We start from the raw sequence: 19,283 nt of genomic DNA, 5'->3' as shown, positions 1-19,283 counted from the left end.
AGCACCAGCTCCAGGTGCACCTGCTCACGCACGGCAGCGGCCAGGGCCGGCGGCCCTTCAAGTGCCCGCTGGACGGCTGCGGCTGGGCCTTCACCACGTCCTACAAGCTCAAGCGGCACCTGCAGTCGCATGACAAGCTGCGGCCGTTCGGCTGCCCAGTGGGCGGCTGCGGCAAGAAGTTCACCACCGTGTACAACCTCAAGGCGCATATGAAGGCGCACGAGCAGGAGAGCCTGTTCAAGTGCGAGGTGTGCGCCGAGCGCTTCCCCACGCACGCCAAGCTCAGCTCGCACCAGCGCAGCCACTTCGAGCCCGAGAGGCCGTACAAGTGCGACTTCCCCGGTGAGCGGCGCGGGCGGGGCGCGGTGTCTCCTCTCCTCCCGACCGGGGGTCGCGGCGGCTCCCGGACCCCGCTTGGCTGCGAAGTAGCTCCGGGGAATCTCGGAGCCCTCCCCCGGGTTGCGGGTGCGTCGGATGAGCCAGACCACAAGGCGTCTTCCCACCGACGGAGCCGGAGGGAGGTCTAGTCACTGGGAAACGCTCAGTCTGGCTTGCGGGCGCGCACCCCGGGCTGCAGGAACGCTGGGCCGCCGCGCAGCCGGGGCGAGACATTAGGGCGCCCCAGGGGATCGTCGCCCGGTGCGGCGCATCCGCTTTCTATGTTGTTAAAACTTTTGTTTCGTTTGGACTTCATGGTTGGGTGAAGTTCTGAAACTCGTCTTTATCTTCAGATGGAGACTCCCGGCGAGGTGGGTTCGGTGGGTGAGTGTCCATGGACTCTCCGCCCGGATAGGCGGCTCCAGCAGCGGAGGGCGTGTGCCTGCGAAGGAGAGGCTGGAGGGCCGGGGCCGGCTGCGGAGCCAAGGCAGGGAATGTGGGCAGGTGGGAGGCTTCTGGAGGGCCTTCCTTAAAAGAGAAGCTGGCGTGTGCGCCGGGCGATTGGTTGATGTGTTGTGGACCGGGAGTGCGCTCCCTATAGTGTCCGGCTTACGGAAGGGTACTGGAATGAGGGATTCTGAAAGGGCGGAAGAAATGTCAGATGTTAGGGAATTCTCTCTGATCTTCCCCTGTGCCCTGGCCGGTCCTCTGCACCCCGTCTCCCTGGAGAGCCTGGCTGGAGGGCACTCTCTCTCTCTGTCCCGCCCTCTGCATCTGAGGACAGCTTGCAGACCGCTCTAGTGAAAAGCTCAGAGGGCGTCCTTCCGAGCACAGTGCTAGCAGGATCAGGGATCCACCTGCTTTGGGCACGGGGTCACCCTGGGGGTTTTGAGGTGAATGATCTGTGGGGTGTCTGTCCCGGGTGGGCGGAAGGGGGAGAGGGACCAGTGGAGTGTTCCAGACCGCGGGGGCCTGAGGGCTGACCCAGGTGGAGGCTGTGGGTTGCTGAGCTGCTCCAGCTGGGGAGGACTGAGGCGCTGGGTCCCGAGGCTTCTCTCTCGGTTGGGGGAGAGTGTGTCTTGCTGAGGCAGACTCCATATTTGCTTGTTTAGATGTGTCTACCTGTCGGAGGGGCAACCCAAAGTGAGGAGTGGTCGCTGGGGAGAGACAGATGTGCACATGAGGAGGGGTGGGGGGCGTTTGGGGAGATGAGCGTTTCCCTGCTCATGGTCACTGCAGAGACGGGGGTGGGGGCGCCGGGCTCTGCACCCGTGGCAGCCCCGGGAGGGCTTGAGAGGGGCCGTAGCACCCACTGCTCACGGGCATCTTGCAGCCTCGTTGGGTCTGCCTGGTGTGAGCACTGACCTTTCTGTCGAAGGAGAGCTGGTTGTTTAGTAGCCAAGTTGCGTCCAGCTCTGCTTCTCCATGGACAGCCTGCCTTTTCCGCCAGGCTCCTCTGTCCATGGGATTTCCCAGGCAGGAATACTGGAGTGGGTTGCCATTTCCTTCTCCAGGGGATCTTCCTGATCCAGGGATCAAATCTGGGTCTCCTGCACTGCAGGAGGGATTCTTTACCAGGGAGCCACCAGGGAAGGAGCTGATGGCTTCTAGCTCTCTCCAGTGGAGAGCTTAGTGATGTTTGAAGTCCCGTGGGTCAGCCCGGGTTGAAGATGCAGGTGGGAAGAGGCCGTGTAAGCGCAGATTAGCCCGGTGACTCTTGACAGAGCAGGAAACCCCAAGGAGACAGGCCAGAGGGGGGAGGAGCTCGCGGCAGGGGCCGGTCTGCCTCCGGGAGGACGTGCTCAGGGAGGGGGGGGTGTGCCTGATTCCGCAGGTGGGAGAACCTCAGGTGTTACTGCAGCGGCTGGCAGCCCTTTCAGGCTCAGCCTGACCAGACAGAATCTGGTTCCTTAGTATCTGGTTCATCTTGGGTTTATGGGTCGTTGAGTTCCCACCACACCTGGAGTGTCTGTCATGCTGAGCTGAGAGCTGATGGCTGCGTCAGAGGACGATCGGGTGGCCACGTGGGGCAGATGGCCTGTGAACTGCCCCGAGCCGCCCCGACTTTAGCCTCCAGGGAGGCCCTCGAGTCGTCCTCCTCCTGTCTGCCCTGGTGCCAGCGGCGCCCGGGGCGGTGACTGGGTTAGCTCTGTAGCGTGCCTTCTGTCCCGCCAGTGAGCAGGCTCTGTGTTTCTCTGTTCAGGCTGCGAGAAGACATTCATCACCGTGAGCGCTCTGTTTTCCCATAACCGGGCCCACTTCCGGGAACAAGAACTCTTTTCCTGCTCCTTTCCTGGATGTAGCAAACAGTACGACAAAGCCTGTCGCCTGAAAATCCACCTGAGAAGCCACACAGGTAACGAGCCAGGGACGCCCGGCCCCAGCCCGCATCTGCACAGTTCCCGGTGGTAATCACAGGGTGTGGTTTTTCTTTCCTAAGGTGAAAGGCCTTTTATCTGTGACTCTGACAGTTGTGGCTGGACCTTCACCAGCATGTCTAAGCTCTTGAGGCACAAGAGGTAACCTTTACATTTGGGTGAATTCTTCGTTTTGAAAACGAGTGAGTTATTGGTCAGTAGCAGAAGCCTGTGGATGGGATAATCTGTGGGTTTAAGTTATAAAAAACAAGTGTGGATAACTTGGAAAATTCAGAAAGTTTATAAGAAGAAAAACACACAGAGTCCAATCACTTAAAGTTAGTTATTTCTGTGTGTACTTGTTTTAAAGTTTAGTTAGTGCGCTTAACACTCAGCTTGATTTTCAGAAAAGCTACGGTTGTAGGCTAAGCCTCCCTCGTGCCATCATCACTTCCGTGGTTGTGGTGATCCTTTGGGCTGGCCCTTGAGGGACTGGGCCTCATGCAGGTGGCCCTCGGCACTTGGCCTTTGTCCTGCGTTCGGCCTCTCAGCAGCTCGGACGCGGAAGCGCTTGTCCTCCTGTTTTGCCTGGGGGCCCAGAGAGCCGGGAGGCATTCTGTCCTTGCACAGCCAGGGCTGAGGGCGTCCACGCGGACAAAGACCGTGTGTGTGTCGGGCGAGGCCCCTGCCGCAGGGACAGCCTGTGTGGTGGTGGGTGGCTGAACGGGGGAGGCGGCTGCTCCTTCCTGTGTGGAAGCTCTGAGTCTGACCGAGGTCGGCTCCATCAGGAAGGAGGACTTCTGCCCATGAGGGCTGGGGACGAAATCCAGGCTTTCTGAGACGAGTCGTTTTCCCCTGCGGTGCGGAGAGCTCGTGGGTGGCTGCCTCACGCAGAGCTCTGGCCGCGGGGGTGGCGTGCGTCGTCACCCTCGCTGCCGTCTGTCCCGCAGGAAGCATGAGGACGACCGCCGGTTCCCCTGCCCCGTCGAGGGCTGTGGCAAGTCGTTCACCCGGGCCGAGCACCTGAAGGGCCACAGCGTCACCCACCTGGGCACCAAGCCCTTCGCCTGTCCTGTGGAAGGTGGGTGTGAGCAGCCCCACGGCTGCCTGGCACTGTGGGTGGAAGCGTCTGAGGTGCCGCGTGGGCCGGGGCGTGGGCTGGCTCGGCTGGTCTTAGCCAGGGGCGAGCATGTTGGGAGCAGAGTGCTAGCAAGCGGGTGCAGAGTCCGGCCGCTGGAGCTGGGGCCTGGGGCTGTGGCTCTGCCGAGTCCCCGCTGGCCTGACGCTGTGAGGATTTGGCGTCATACTGGGGAAAGTGCCGTTCAAGGGAGACACTGCAGACCCACCTGAAGCTGAGCGTTCCCTGGAGCATGGCAAAGACACCCCGGTGGTCTGACCAGACACAGACCGGCGTCTCCGCAGGGCTCCAGTTGGGGGCGGGCCACAGGCACACAGCCAACGAGTGGGGTGCTGGGGATGTGGCGGCCGCCACCCAGACTGCGCTGGGGTGGGGTGGGGAGGGGTTGGGGACAGGAGCGCGGGGGTGGGGGGGTGCTGAAGTCGGCCTGGGCCTGGCGGGGCTTCTCCCCGCAAGTGTTTGTGTGTGGCCCCCTGGGAAGGTAGGCGGGAGTTGGGGTCCGCAGGGAGGTTTGTTGCGGAGGGTTGTTGCTGCCTTTGCCTTGGGCGGGGTAGCTTGGCAGAAGCGTGAGGACTGTGGGAACGTCTTTGTGAGGAGGTGACGCGAGTCTCGGTAGACCGCTGCACTCAGGAAGAGGTGGTCGTTGACACGTGGACGCGCGCACACGCTGCAGAGCATCGAGGGAACCTGGGCGAACGTGAGATCCTTTGGGCTGGCCAAAAGGTTCCTTCAGCTTTTAAGTAAAAATAAAAGTCGCGTTTCTGACATTTCCCCAAGAACTCTATCGAACGCCTTATTCGCCATTTTGTTAACTACCTTCTGGCATTTTTCAGCTGGCATCATAATCCCGTCTTCCCCAAACTTTTTTCCCCCCACATAGCATTCTTTATTTCAAGGTCTCATAGCCCAGTGAGATCACGGTTGCTGGCGTTTACAGTGTTTGGGGAAGCCCTTGTATTCCCCTCCAGCCGTACTCTCTGGTTCATTTGCAGCAAGAATGTCAAAACAAATGCAGCTTGGACAGTTCTTTCCGTTTTGTTTAGAAACTGGAGCAACCATTTCCCCACATTCTGCAGTAGCCTCATTCCGTACAAACACCAGTCAAATAGAAAACGTTCTCAGTGAGTCTTCATTCAGGTTCTGTGTGCGGTGGGTCATCAGAAAGCCGCGTGTGTCAGCAGCTCTTGTGGATCAGAATTGCATTCTCGCGGTATAGTCCCCTCAGGGGGCCGGCATTTCCTTGTGCCCTCTGTTCTTTTTTCTTTAACTTTTCATTTTATCTTGGAGGCCACCTAATTAGTCCTTAGCAGTGTTGTGAGAGTTTCAGGTAGATGATGAAGGGACCTGCCGCGCACACACGCATGCGCGTCCCTTCTCCCCCAGCGCCCCCCAGGCGGCCCCGTGACCCTGAGCGGGGCCCCGTGACCCTGAGCGGGGCCCCGTGTGCTGCGCAGTGGGGCCTTGTTGCTCACGGGTGTGAGACACAAGCACATGCACAGGGCGCTCCACCCCTCCCTCCATCCTCCCCCAGCACCCGTAAGCTCGTTCTCCGAGCCTGTGAGTCTGTGTCTGTCCTGTGAGTGAGCGCGTGTGCACCGTTACTTTCTCGGACCCCGCACGTGAGGGTGGCGTCTGATGTTTCTCCTCTCTGTCGAGCCTTCAGCCGGCAGGAGGGTCTCTAGGTCCCCGCGCGCTGCAGGCGGCCTCGCTCCATCACGAGTAGTGGCTGCGTATTAGTGCACGGTGGGCGCGCCCCGCATCTCCTCCCCCCGTCCCTCTGTCGATGGACAGCTGGCCTCCACCTCCTCTTGCAGACGGTGCTGCGGTGAGCGCTGCGGCGTGTATCCTTTGGGATCGTGTTTTTCTCCAGATACGTGCTCCTGAGTGGGGTTGCGGGGTCGAATGGTGGCTCTGTTCTTAGTTGTTTAAGGGCCTCCACGCTGTTGGATAGCGGCCACACCAGTTTACATTCCCGCCGACGGTGCAGGAGGTTCCGTTCCCTCCACTTCCTCGCCTGCGTTTACTCTTTGTGGATTTGATGAGCTGTGTGTGCCTGTGCTGGGCCTTTCTGCAGTTGTGGTGAGCAGGGGCTGCTCATCGCTGCGGGCTGCGGCGGCTTCTCTAGCGGTGGCGCGTGGCCTTCGGGGGCTGCAGCGCCCGGGTGCTGGAGCACAGGCTCAGCAGTCTGGTGCCTGTGTGGCCTTAGTCGCTCGAAGGCGGGTGGGATCTTCCCAGGCCAGCAGTTGAAGTTGCCTCTCCTGCGTCGACAGGCGGCTTCTTCCCTACCGAGCCGTCAGGGAAGCCCTGTTTGTGGGTTTTTTGATGGTGGCCCTTCTGAGTGGTGTGAAGTGGTCCCTCACTGTAGTTTTGATTTGCATCTCTCTGATAATTAGCGGTATGGAGCATCTTTTCCTGTGCCTCTCGGCTATCTATATGTCGTCCTTGGAGAAATGTCCATTTGGGTCTTCTGACCATTTTCTGATTGGGTTCTTTGTTTTGATGATGCTAAGCCTCAAGAGCTGCTTATAAATTTTGGAGACTGATTCTGTGTCAGTTACATCACTTCCAAATCTTTTCTCCCTTTCTGTGGGTTGTTTTTTGTTTTATGCTTTCCTCTGCTAAGCAAGCACTTTTGAGTTTAATTAGGTCCCCCCCTTTTTAAAAATTTTTGTTTTTATTTCCATCATTCTGAGAGATGGATTGGAAAAGATACTGTTGCAATCCATTTCAGAGGATGTTCTGTTTTCCTCTAGGAGTTGGATAGTGTCCAGTCTCACATTTAGGTCTCTAATCCGTTTGGAGCTTCTCTTTGTGCATGGTGCTAAAGAATGATCTAATCTCTTTCTCTCCTTCTTTTTAGCCTGTAGCTGTCCAGCTTTCCCAGCACCATTTGCTGAAGAGACTGTCTTTGCAACATTGTGGAGTCTTGTCTCCTTTGTTGCTGATTAATTGCCTGTTTGGTGTGTGGGTTTATTTCTGGGCTTTCTATCCTGTTCATTGATCTGTATTTCTATTTTTGTGCCTGGACCATACTGTTTTGATGCCTGTAGCTTTGTAGTATAATCCAAACAAAGTCAAGGAGCTTGAGTCCTCCAGCTCTGTTTTTCTTTCTCAAGATTGTTTTGATGATTCAGGGTCTTTTGTGTCTTCATACAAATTAAAAAATTTTTTTTTGTTCTGTGAAGAATGTTGTTGGTGATTTGATAGGGATTGCACTGAATCGGTTGGAGCAGGCAGTGGCAGCCCACTCCAGTACTGTCGCCTGGAAAATCCCATGGGTAGCGGAGCCTGGTGGGCTGCAGTCCATGGGGTCACGAAGACTTGGACACGACTGAGCGACTTGACTTTCACTTTCATGCATTGGCGAAGGAAATGGCAACCCACTCCAGTGTTCTTGCCTGGAGAATCCCAGGGACAAGGGAGCCTGGCGGGCTGCCATCTATGGGGTCGCGCAGAGTCGGACACAACTGAAGCGACTCAGCAGCAGCAGCAGCACCACTGAATCTCTGGGTTGCCTTGGGTAGTAGTTTGTCAGTTTGACAGTATTGATTCTTCGGCTCCATGGATGTGACGTACCTGTTCGTATCTTTGCTTTCACCAGCGTCTTACAGTTTTTGGAATACGTGTCTTTCGTCTCTTTAGGTAGGTTTATTCCTGCGTAGTTTATTTTTTCTAATATGGCAAGTGGAATTGTTTCCTGAATCTCCCTTTCTGATCTCTCGGGGTTAGTCTGTAGAAGTGCAGCAGGTGGCTGTGTGTGACTTTTCTAACCTGCAGCCTCCCCAGGTCCCCTGGTGGCTCAGGCAGCTTTCTGGTGGCATCTTTAGGGTCTTCTGTGTACAGCGTCGTGTCATCTGCACTGACAGCTTGCAGCCTTCTTTCCCAGCTTTGAACTCCCTTTGCGTCTTTTTCTTCGGCTGGCCCTAGCTAGTGCTTGCAAACCTGTGCTGAAAGACAGTGGCAAGGCTGAACACCCGTGTCTCGTTCCTGATCTTAGAGGAAGTGCTCTCAGCACTTCACCACCGCGTGTGATGTTAGTATGTGGAGTGAAGTGATGGTTTGCTGTACGTGGCCTTCGTTATGCTGGGGTGTGTTTCTTCTGTGCTCACCTTCTGAAGTGTATACCATAAACAGGTGTTGGATTTGTCAGCTCTTTCTCCATCGTTGAGACAGCCATGTGGTTTTTATTCTCCCACTTGTCAGCGTGGTGTGTCGCACTGACTGATGTGTAGGTCTTGAAAACCCTTGCATCCCTGGGAAGGATCCCACTAGATTGTATGTGTGACCCTTTTAATGTGTTGTTGGATTCCAGTTGCTCATTTTTTATCTTTTTGAGCAAAGAGCTCTTCTAGATGCCTTCTACAGTCTTCCAGGGAATTGAAATTTCTTCCATTGAGAGAGTTTTGTGCAGATCAAGAAGCGGACCTCTGAAGGTGTGGCGTCTAGTCAGCAGGGAGGGGGAGTCGGAACTTCCCAGCCGAGCGGTGACAGGTTTTGTCTGGTCATCAGAGAAGCACACGGTCTTGCTTATCCTGAGGGAAGAGCTTGTCCTTTCTGCTGCCTGACTCCACACACTTTCTCCTCGAGTGCTGCTGCCAGCCGGCCTTGCTGGGAGCAGTGCTCGTTGGAATGAATCGTCTGGTTTTCTGAAAGGAGCCCATAACAGAGGACTCCCTTCCAGTCCCACCACATTCCTGACATTGCCTTCTAGGATGAAGACCAGCCTTCCCGTGGCGGGTGGTGGCTCGTATCACTTGCCCCACTAGCTCTTCCGCTCCACGTTCTCGTACAGTGTACACTTGTCATTGCTTGTCGTGATGTGTTTCGAAAGTGGAAAGTTTTCATTACGTTTCGGTAGAGAATCCCGTGTAGAATATGGTCAGGAAGGTTTGTTTGCTTGTGTGGAACCCAGACTTCAAAGCAATGGCCGTAAACAAGGCGGTACAGGCGACTCTCAGGGCGGGTGGGTGTTTGGGTGTGCCTGCTGTCCCCACTTGCATACCGTTGGTTGCTCTCAGTGTTTGAGTTTGGTTGCTTTCAACTTCAGCCAATCTTCCCAGCCGTGGAGCAGTGTCCAGCCAGGAGCCTCCACGTCTGATCAGCCGCTGCACCTTCTCTGTACACTGCGCAAACCTCTTTCTGTGTCTCAGCTGCATTTTTATTTTCTTGAAATAACAAAGCGTGATATGCTGGAACTGTTACTTTCTCCCTTCCATCTTGGCTACACAGAAATTCACCAGTCTTGGTGCCTTTTTTGTTTTTACGCATACCGATTTGACAGCTGTCACATTATAAGAGAATTGTTTGGATGAAGTCACAGACAGTGGCGCAGCACTGTAGCCTTCTTAGGGAGAAAGTCGAAAGAGCCCTTGGGCCACCCGACATCTTGCTGTCTGTTGAATTTGCTAGTTTCTACAGCCGGAAGCTGCCTTCTGGCAGGAGCTGGGAGGACGTCCCTGCTGTGGTCAGGCCAGTCCTCAGCAGAGCTGTGTGACCGGAGGTGTGCTCAGCACTGCTGCCGTGTGGCTGGCCTCTGTGAGGGTCCCGGCTGGAGGGTGGGAGCCCAGCACGCTCACCCTGGGACCCCTGGACTGTTGCGTTTCCCAAGTGCCCTGTCCTGGGTCTGACCTCAGGAAACGGGTTTAAAGTTTTGTTTGCAAATGACGTCAGTTCAGAGCTATCTCAGAGGCAGCCAACCCTGGCACCTGCGGCTCAGGACCCTCTTTCCCTGCAAGAACCCCTCCCGTCCCGAGCCATCCTTCCTGACCTGGGAGCCCCGTCCCGTCCCCGCTTTATGGAGAGACAGCACACGCGGAGCCATCAGGTCCCTCCCACCCCGCCATAGACCCTTGGCCTCAGGCCTTCATGGCTCTGACGGGCCTGCCCCTCGTCACCTGGAATGCGACGTCTCTCCTGAGACCTGTTCCTGTCCTGCAGGCGGACGCCGCCCTCGGGCCCAGAGTGCTGGGCAGCCCGGCCCTGTCCACCTTGGTGGGCTGCCGTCCGCCTCGGTGAGGGCAGCTGACTGCCTGCCGCCGTGCCGAGCTCCAGCGCTGGGGCCTGGGCCGTGGAGGCTGTGCGACGGCCTCTGCGGGTTGCTGATTCCCTGTGTCCCAGCACCGTCCATGCTGTGAGACCCTGGTGGGCATGGGCCACCAGCCAGGCAGGCCCAGGCCCGGCCCCCTCCTCCTGGCTCCCGGCCGTCTGCCCGAACCACCTGGCAGCAGCTTCTTATTGGAAGCTGTGAGGACTCCTCCTCCACAGGAGGAGGTCGCTTCTGGGGTCAGTGGGGACCATCTGCAGCCTGGATGTCTCGGGGTTGTGGGTTTTCCTCCGGTAGCAGCGTAGCAGAGGTGGTCGGTGTGACTTGGTGGTGGAAGGTGGGAGATGCTGGGGGGCAGCCGCGTGTCACACCCGGGGCGCCTGCGGCCATCAGGGCGTCTGGGCGCTGCCCGGGGCCGGGGCCGGGGCCTCACACGGCTGTCCCCTCTCCGCAGGGTGCTGCGCCAGGTTCTCGGCCCGGAGCAGTCTCTACATCCACGCCAAGAAGCACCTGCAGGACGTGGCTCCCCCGAAGAACAGGTGTCCGGTGTCCAGCTGCGACCGGCTCTTCGCCTCCAAGCACAGCATGAAGGCCCACGTGCTCAGGCAGCACCGCCGGCACCCAGGTGGGCCCCTGGCGGCCGCGGGCGCGGCTGCAGCCGCTCTCTGCTTCCCGGACGCCTGGCACGGCTGCCTTGCCCACACACCCGCATCCGCTTGTGCCACCCCAACCCTCTCGCCCACCACTCTCGGGCTTCCCCCGCCTGGCCTGGCCAGTCAGGGCTCCTGAAGCTCGCCTTGACCTCGTCCTGTGTGCCGAGCTGCCCCTCCGGCTCCTCCTGTCCAGCCCTGCCCGGGACAGTTGTGGGGTCAGAACAGACTGTTCCTGGACAAGCGCGCGGGCAGAGCGCAAACAGCGGTGAGTCCCACGGTGACTCTGCACGGGGCCCTGGCCGTCCTGCCCCCAGGCGCTGGGCACTTGGCAGCCTGGCTTTCCGACCGTGAGCCCAGGCCCCCAGGCGTGGTGGGCAGGGGCTGGGTGCCGGACAGGGGCCTCTCCCCGCAGCCATCCCGCCGCCTGCTCCCCAGGGCCTGGTGGGTGTGCCGCTCGTGCAGGGCCTCGAGGGTGAAGTCCTGGCCGCAGTCCCCTGAGCAGCTGCTGCTAGACTCTTCCCAGGGCTGCCTGCCCGCCTTGGGCACAGCCCCCGCCCCCCTCTGTGATCCTGGGAGGGGAACTGGGATGCAGGGCGTGTGTCACGAAGGGGACTGGGAGTGTCCACGCCTGTGAGGTGACGTGGCCTCGTGTGAGGTGTGGACGTCCCGGCTCTTACCTCACGTGGCCTCGTGTCGGGCGTGGGTGTCCCGGCTCTTACCTCACGTGGCCTCGTGTGAGGTGTGGACGTCCCGGCTCTGTGAGGTGACGTGGCCTCGTGTCAGGCGTGGGCGTCCCGGCTCTGTGAGGTGACGTGGCCTCGTGTCGGGTAGGTGAGGGGGTCTGTTGTGAGCGTTAGGTATTCATGGCTCGGCATGACTGTAGGTGCTGGGGAGTGTGTGTCTGTTGTGGAGGAAGCCTGCCTGGCCCTGGAGGGGTTGGGTCCCCTCATGGTGGTCCTGGTGGGGTCACACTGGATGGAGCTGAGGCAGGGCAGTGCTGGGGTGAGGGAGCTGGCTGCCTTCACTTGGTCGGTGTTAATGCTTGTGTACGGGTTGTGAATATCTGCCTCTCGCATGTGGCAGGTCTCCTGTAAACTCTTACGCTGAATAGGAAATTCATGAGCAAGTTGGTATTTCTTGATGTTTGCCTTCATTCAGTTCAGTCGCTCAGTCGTGTCCAACTCTCTGTGACCCCATGAATCGCAGCACGCCAGGCCTCCCTGTCCGTCACCAACTCCCAGAGTCCACCCAAACTCATGTCCATTGAGTCAGTGATGCCATCCAGCCATCTCATCCTCAGTCGTCCACTTCTCCTGCCCCCAGCCCCTCCCAGCATCAGAGTCTTTTCCAATGAGTCAACTCTTCCCATGAGGTGGCCAAAGTACTGGAGCTTCAGCTTTAGCATCATTCCTTCCAAAGAACACCCAGGACTGATCTCCTTTAGAAAGGACTGGTTGGATCTCCTTGCAGTCCAAGGGACTCTCAAGAGTCTTCTCCAACACCACAGTTCAAAAGCATCAATTCTTCGGTGCTCAGCCTTCTTCTCAGTCCAACTCTCACATCCATACATGACCACTGGAAAAACCATATTATCGTTGTTGATTTTTTCATAGGGAACTGAATCAGAAGGTTGTCTAGGAAACTGGAAAGTTTTAAGAAAGAGATGTGTTTCCATTTTTACCATCTTCAGAGAGGCCCTGCCGTCTCTCCAGAATGTTCCCTGGTGCTGGGTGATCGTCGAGGGCCCGGTGGGTGGGCCCAGCGTCTGAGCTCCGTAACAGCACAGCCGCGGGCAGAGGCTCTCTGCGTGGCTGTCCTCCGTTTGTTCCGGGACGTCGTCTGGCAGCTATCCTCCCTGGGTCCCCAGTGGAACCTCGTAGCTGCTCTGCCACGGTGTCCACAGGTGGTGTGAGCTCAGGGCTCACTCCGGGTTGGGGGTGCTGCCGCTGCAGGAGAGGCCTGTCGCAGCCCCGCTGGCTCCTTTGCCAGATTCTCGCGCTTCTGTCTTCCTGGTAGCTTGGTGCCTGGAGAGTGCTCACCAGGATTTGGGATGGTGGGTGTTCTTGTGTCTGAACTCCAGCGTGAATGTCCAGTGACGTTGTTTAATGTCGGCATCGTCCCTTCTTCCAAGGGTGACCTCACGGCTGGCCTTCCTTCACTGAGGAGCAGTTACTTGAGTGCTGGGCGCCGGTGCCGCTGGGGTCAGGGGAGCCCGCTTGGGGGCCGGGCCTGTGCCTGCTGTGGGGCGGGGGCGTCTGGAAACGGCGGCTCTCCAAGCCTGTTGGGAGCCGCTCCGTCTGGGGGGCCGCAGCCTGGGTTCAGTGCACGGGGCCTACTGTGTGTCTCTGCAGGCTGGCCGGCCAGCCGGTCCCCACCATCCTTCCCGTCCTCCCCCTCGAGCTCGGGAGAGGCGGAGACCAGGCTGAGAGGTGGCCTGACGCGGCTGACCCCAGAAGGGTCCCCGAGCTGCGGGATCAGTGTGGCCTGAGGTCGGAGGTTCGTGCTCTGTGAGGGACGCGGTCTCCACGGGCGCTGCGGGGCCGTGCGTGTGACGGGTGTGAAGCCTGAAGGACTCGGGGTGAAACCTTCTGTCACTATTACTTGGGGAGCGTCAGTGGCCGGGGGAAGACCCAGGGGCTTGAGGCTCTGAGCCCCCATGCGGACACGCAGGCGTCCCCCGCGGCTCCTCCCTGCGGAGTGTGGCGCCTTCGGGGGCTGGCAGGGGCTGCGGGGTCCCGCCCCCGCCTCCTCGGTGTGCCCCGCCCGTGTCTCAAGCGCAGACAGCCCTCCCGTCTCTGATCACCGTGTTCCTTCCTTTTCAGACCTCTTTCCTCCGCTGGGGGCTCCGAGCACGCTGACGCCCGGCAGTGACCCCGGCAGCCCCAGGCAGGGCGAGTTCAGCCACGTGGACCTTGCGGTTCTCTTCTCCGACGCGCCGGCCGACAGCAGTGCCGCCGCCGGGCCCCCCGACACGGCGCTGGGCGCTGGGATCCTGACTGTTGACGTGACTCCTGTGGGTGCCTCTCTTGGAGGGGACCTACCTGCCGGTCAGGCTTCCTTTGGGCCGATGGACCCGCTGGTCTTCGTGGCCCACAGTGACGTCCCGCCTGGCCCGGACAGCCCCCTTGTCCTTGGGACAGCAGCCGTGGGTTTCCAGGAGGGCGGCCTCGCCGCAGACGACATGCCGGCCATGGGCACGGGGGCCCTGGGCTGTCTGGTGGCTGTGCCCGTGAAGAGCTTGGATCAGGACCCCCAGGCTCTGACCCCGAGCGGCCCCCAGGGAGCCAGCAGCGCTCCGGAGCCCCTGGTGCCCATCAAGGTGGAGCCAGACTCGCCCCCCCACGCTCAGCCTGGCTGGCAGCAGGAGCCGGGTGAAGGGGCGTCGCGGCCTGCAGAGTCCAGCCCCACGGAGCAGCGCGGTCCTCGGAGAGACGCTGGGCTCACAGCGGGGACCAGTGGCTTCTACCTGGTATGAGGCGCCCTGGGGTCCCCGGCTCCTAGCTTGGCTCCTGCCCCGCTGTGTGGTGTCCTGGATTGATCCTCTACTGCAGACACTTCCTAGGGGCCGGCGAGAGCATGGAGCCCCGGCTACAAGTCTGGAACCTGAATTCCTGTCTCGAGTCTGGAACGGACTAGTGTTTATGACCTTGAGCAAATCACTTTACTTGTCCGAGCCTTTAGTTCTCAGTTATTTCTGAAATGAGGGTCTTCGACAAGATTTCTAAGATCTTTCTGAGTGCTGTGGTTTTGGTGATAATGTGTCTTTTCCTGAGAAAAGCTGGGATGTTCATAATGTTGAAATGTCCTGGTGGTTGAGCGTATCACACGATGGCAGGTCCTCAGACGGACTCCTGACTGAGAGGAATTGCAGCATCAACGGTGTCTAAAGATTTATGGACGTGAAAACCAGGAAAAATTACCAGTTAGAACTGACGAGAAAAGGAGAGTGGTCTGGGAGCTCTGTCTCTGGAGGGCCATGACGCCTCTCCACTTGTGAGGCCTGACGCTGGTGCGCTGTAACTGCGCTCACGTCAGTTACCTGTTCACTGTGACTGAGAGTAACTTACGCAGAGTCTTGGGACAGTCTTGTTTCCTCAGCCTCAGGTGGGAGCAGTCAAGTAGGTTTCTCTTTGTGGTGCAGGTTAAATTCAATAGTGATGTTTATGTTCAAAAAGTTAAATCTTACTTGACCACGATTTAATGAAGAGCTGATCTGTGGAGTCAGCGTCCACCATGAGGGACGCAGAGATGGCTGAGGCCCAGGGCCAGCGGCGTGGGAGGCTGACCCGACCCTGTCCGTTCTCTCGCTAGCTGTGTGACTGGGGTCGGCCTGGCGTCTGGGAGCCCGGAAGGTGCTCGGAGAGGGGCCCGCAGGTAGGCCCCTCACGGTGCTCCCAGCCCCACACCCGCGGACCGGGCGCTCGGGGACGTCTCGCCCTCCCTGGGGCACCGGCCGCTTCGCCGGCTGAGGCCCCCGCGGCCCCGGCCCCGGGCGGGTGGAGGGCTATGCTGAGGCTGTGGGCGGTGGTTGGCTCCTGTGTTTCAGACAGGCTGGTCCGTGTGAGGTGTTTCATACGGTTTAGACTTCGGAGGAATAAGCGCTGCTTCTGGAGCGGAGTCCCGTCGCCACTGTGACTGCCTCCCCGTCGCCCAGCGTGGGGTTTGCTCTGACCTCAGAATGGACCCTGTGCTTAGTTGCTCCCTGCTGTTCGGGTCCCGACTGATGACGCTTTTTTTTTGGATTCAGGAAGGTGGAGGCTCAGCGAGAACTGATTGCCAGTCCGTCCAGCGAGCCAAGGAGAAGAGGCAGAGAAGTGCCGGGAGCCGCTTGGGTGAGGCTGCATGTGCTGGGCCGGGGCGGCGCGGGGACCCTGGGCAGGGCGCTTCCGGTTTTAAGACGTCAGCCGCTTCGTGGAGTTTCTAAAACAGAGTGGACTGCACAGTCCGTGCCTGTTTGCGAACTCGTCCGTCTGTCCGTGGCGGCTGTACTTGGTGCATTGTGAGGCTGATGCTGGCTTCCTCAAAAAGCACCATGTGAAATATTTACAGCTTATTTCAAAAGCATCAAGAGGAGTGTAAGATCCATGGTACACTCGTCCGTCGGTCTCTTCTTCGAATGACGATAACACGCTCTTTTCCGTGGCTTTCTTCACATACACACTGCCCTGTGGTGCCTGCCTGTGGTCGGTGTTCACTGTCACGGGGGAGGAGGCCCCCCGGTCCTCGAGCCCCGGGGCGGTGGGGGCACAGACGGCATGGCCTGTGGAGACAGCGTGGCCGGGGCGGCGGCTGTTTCTTTGTTGTTGTTTGTGTTAATACTTGAACGTTATCTTTTTAGAACTTAGGACATTTAGAGACATACCAGACAGGGTCATCGCTTGGTTAGACGTTACCACCTTGCCTTTCTTTCAAGCTGGCTTTTAGCACGTATCCAGTTTTCAGTCATAAAAGCCGCGAGCATCTGTGCATCTGTTTGCTTGGGTTGCTTGGGTCGCCCGGGGAGGCGTTGTGCCTCAGGCCTTTGACGTGTGTGCACCCCCTCCCTCGCCCTGGCCCCTCCCGTGTGTGTGCTCGCGCGCACATGCACACACTTGCTGCAGAGCTGGGGCAGTGTGTCTGCAGGCCGGCGGGCCTGTCAGCGTGCAGGTCCCTGTACCGCGTGTCTCCAGTCACACGACCGGAGGCTGTGCCCTGGCGAGTTGGGCCTGGGGGCTCCATCCTGCCCCCGAGGCCCGGGCTCTGGGCCTGCCACTCCCTCAGGGCTGCAGAAGATGCTGACGTCCACCCCACTCACTTTCAGCTAGACGACTTCTGCTCATGCAGGAAGGTCAGCAGAAATGTCCCCGAACCTACCCGTGTTCAGGACGAGGAGCCTGCTGGCTTGCTTTTGCCCTCCAGGGGTGGTCGGGTATGTCTACCTGCTCAGTGATTCGAGCACTGTATTGGCTTCCCAGACGGAGCCTGCCAAGTGTCCAGGCTTCCCACCTGAGGCGGGGGGGGCGCGTCTCCTTGAGTGGGAAGGCTCCCACCCCCACCCCCAACTCGAGGCCCAAGAGCCCGCAGGAGGAGGAGGGTGTGTGTGTGCCCACCTTCCCTTTCCCAGAGCCCCGGGCCAGCTGTGTGTTTCCCCGGAGCCTTGCTTTTGGTGGAACTGCAGACATGTGGAAACACACTTCCCTGTGCTCTGTCCCTGGCCATGGTGCCTGACACGGCACCTCGCCTCCCCCATGTGGACCTGTCCTGAGATGATGCATGTCTACACAGCTGGGGAAGGGCCGGGCCACGGTCCACTGATGGCTCGGGTGTTCTCTGCATGGGAGAGGGGCCCCTGGGGGAGAGGGGAGAAGGGGGTCCCCGGGTGAGAGAGAGGGGACGGGGGCCCAGCTGAGCACCCTCCGTGCCAGCGGCAGTGACTCCTCTGGTAGTGACTGTGGCGTCTGCGGGGCACAGGCCTCGCGTGGGCTGAAGGTGTGCTGGAAGGAGGGTTTCTGTGACTTCGCTCAGTCAAGTGTGTGCTGACCTAGAGGGCAAAGCTGACCGGGCTTGACCTTGTGAACACAGGGACGTGCTAGTCTTACGGACGCTGGACTCGTGTTTGAGCCCCGTGGACCCACTCGTCACCAAGTGTGAAATAGGCACTCAGTCGTAACATCTAGCAGAACCAAGGGAGTTTAGTTCTGATCTGTACGCGTGATTTTCCATCTCTTCTCCCATTTAAGCAGCATGTGTGCCCACAGTTGTACGTGAAGGCAGAGCTTGGGTCCCAGCTGGGGTCTCAGAGGCAGCACGGCTTGCTCCGTGTCATCAGTGTCGAGGAGAGAGGGGCTCAGACTCACTGCACCTTTATGATGTGACTTGGTGATAAGTAGGAGACACACGTCGTGTAAACGTTGCCTACTTTAAAAAAAAGTTGGCCGTGCTGGGTCTTAGCTGTGGTGTACACGGGCTTAGCTGGGTCACAAGGGGTGCACATGGGCTTAGCTGGGTCACACGGGGTCTTAGCTGTGGTGTACACAGGCTTAGCTGGGTCACACAGGGTGCACACGGGCTTCGCTGGGTCACAAGGGGTGTACACGGGCTTCGCTGGGTCACACGGGGTGCACATGGGCTTTGCTGGGTCACACGGTGCACACGGGCTTCGCTGGGTCACACAGGGTCTCGGCTGTGGTGCACACGGGCTTCGTTGCTCCACGGTGTGTGAGGTCTTAGTCCCCCAACCAGGGATTGAACCCCCACCCCCTCTATTGGAAGGCAGATTCTTAATAACCAGAGACAGCCCCACATCTTGTCTGCTTTTAAAAGTAACTTCCAAAGATGCGCCGTTGGGGCTGCCTCCATGCATTCCACAGTGGCTCCATGACGGGCTCCCGTGATGCGCCTTGAAACACGCGTTGGCATGTCAGGTGTATCCACTCGGATGTAAGACGAAGTCAGACCCCACGTCAGTTTACGTCTGCACCACGTGGGGCTCATCCAAAGCAAAGGAGCTGAATCTGCAGCTGCAGAGTTGGGCTGAAGGGATATTTAAAACACGTGAGCTTTTTGTTAAAAAATTGTTTCGACAACAGTCTCCAAGCTCACACAGACACGAGCTGTCTGGGAGCACGCCGGCAGGGCCCTCCTCGACGTGTCAGCGGGGTTTCCCCTTTGATGTTTCATAGTTAGCAGTTTAATATGTCTTCTCCTCGATGGCTTTGCACTACTAATAACTGCAGCGGTAACTCAGCTTTTCAGATGAAGAACATTCACTCCTAGAAAGTGCATTTAAATAAACTAAAACTAAGTGGGATTCCCATTTATGGACATGTTTGTAGCAGGGAAGTGTGCTGGGGCGATGGAAGACTTGCAGTGTGACAGGGACTCCCATAAAATTCCAGGGGAGGCCAGAATGTGGACCCAAGGGCTGTGCGGGGGCCGGGCGAGGCGTGTGCAGTGAGCCCCCACAGGCGCGGCCGTGCCCATGGGGGGGCTTGTCTTCTGCGCGAGGCCATTCTGTGCCCGTGTCCACCAGTCGCCTGGGCACCTCAGCCTGGCACTCCCGCCCCCTGCTCCCCACGCCCGTACCCACTCTGCCGTCCAGGGTCAGGAAGATTGGGCAGTGGAGCCAGCTGGGGCCGTGGTCAACGTTTTTTTAAGTGTATTGTTATAAAACCAAGACAGTGACGGTTTTCGTGAAGGAAGTTGGACCGAAACAGCCGCTTAGCAGGTGTCGGGGGTGGGGGTGGGGAAGGCAGCCTCCGTCCGTCCTCCTCCCGAGAGCTCTGTGCTCCACGTATCAGGGACCCCGAGTGCCCCTGGCTGGTGGTTGTGCAGGGTGAGGCGGGGTCCACCCCAGAGGGCGGGGGGCCCGAGCGCTGTGTGCGTAGAGGACGCAGGAGGACGTGCTCTGTTTCAGGAGCCACTGGGGAGTCTGCACCAAGCCTCGGGGAAGGTGACGTCTGTGCCGGCCCGGGAGCCTGGCTGTGGGGCAGCCTCGCCATGCCCGGCGCCCTGCCGTGTGTCCAGGTGCAGCTGCTGCAGGTGAGAGCATGTATCACACAGACACACAGAGACGGACACACACCCAGAGACACACCCAGAGACACACACACACACCCAGAGAGACACACACAGACACACACCCAGAGACACACACACACCCAGAGAGACACACCCAGAGAGACAGACACACAAGAGACACATACCCAGAGAGACACACACACACCCAGAGAGAC

The 19,283-nt window shown here is 58.9% G+C and overlaps 1 protein-coding gene across 1 annotated transcript in view; it reads left to right on the top strand.

The window, feature by feature from the left end:
• The window catches only part of ZXDC (ZXD family zinc finger C), a 26,560-nt gene that overhangs the window by 4,379 nt on the left and 2,898 nt on the right, over window positions 1–19,283 (top strand). The window contains exons 3-11 of the mRNA XM_040247258.1: window positions 3–342; window positions 2,582–2,734; window positions 2,819–2,897; window positions 3,686–3,816; window positions 10,371–10,541; window positions 13,392–14,038; window positions 14,881–14,943; window positions 15,317–15,401; window positions 18,965–19,089. Of these exons, the coding sequence (XP_040103192.1) occupies window positions 3–342; window positions 2,582–2,734; window positions 2,819–2,897; window positions 3,686–3,816; window positions 10,371–10,541; window positions 13,392–14,038; window positions 14,881–14,943; window positions 15,317–15,401; window positions 18,965–19,089 (1,794 nt within the window). The remainder of the gene's footprint in view (window positions 1–2; window positions 343–2,581; window positions 2,735–2,818; window positions 2,898–3,685; window positions 3,817–10,370; window positions 10,542–13,391; window positions 14,039–14,880; window positions 14,944–15,316; window positions 15,402–18,964; window positions 19,090–19,283) is intronic.

Source organism: Oryx dammah, unplaced genomic scaffold, assembly GCF_014754425.2.
Source record: "Oryx dammah isolate SB20612 unplaced genomic scaffold, SCBI_Odam_1.1 HiC_scaffold_9, whole genome shotgun sequence".
NCBI classification, from domain to species: domain Eukaryota; kingdom Metazoa; phylum Chordata; class Mammalia; order Artiodactyla; family Bovidae; genus Oryx; species Oryx dammah.
This window is presented reverse-complemented; position numbering and strand designations above follow the sequence as displayed.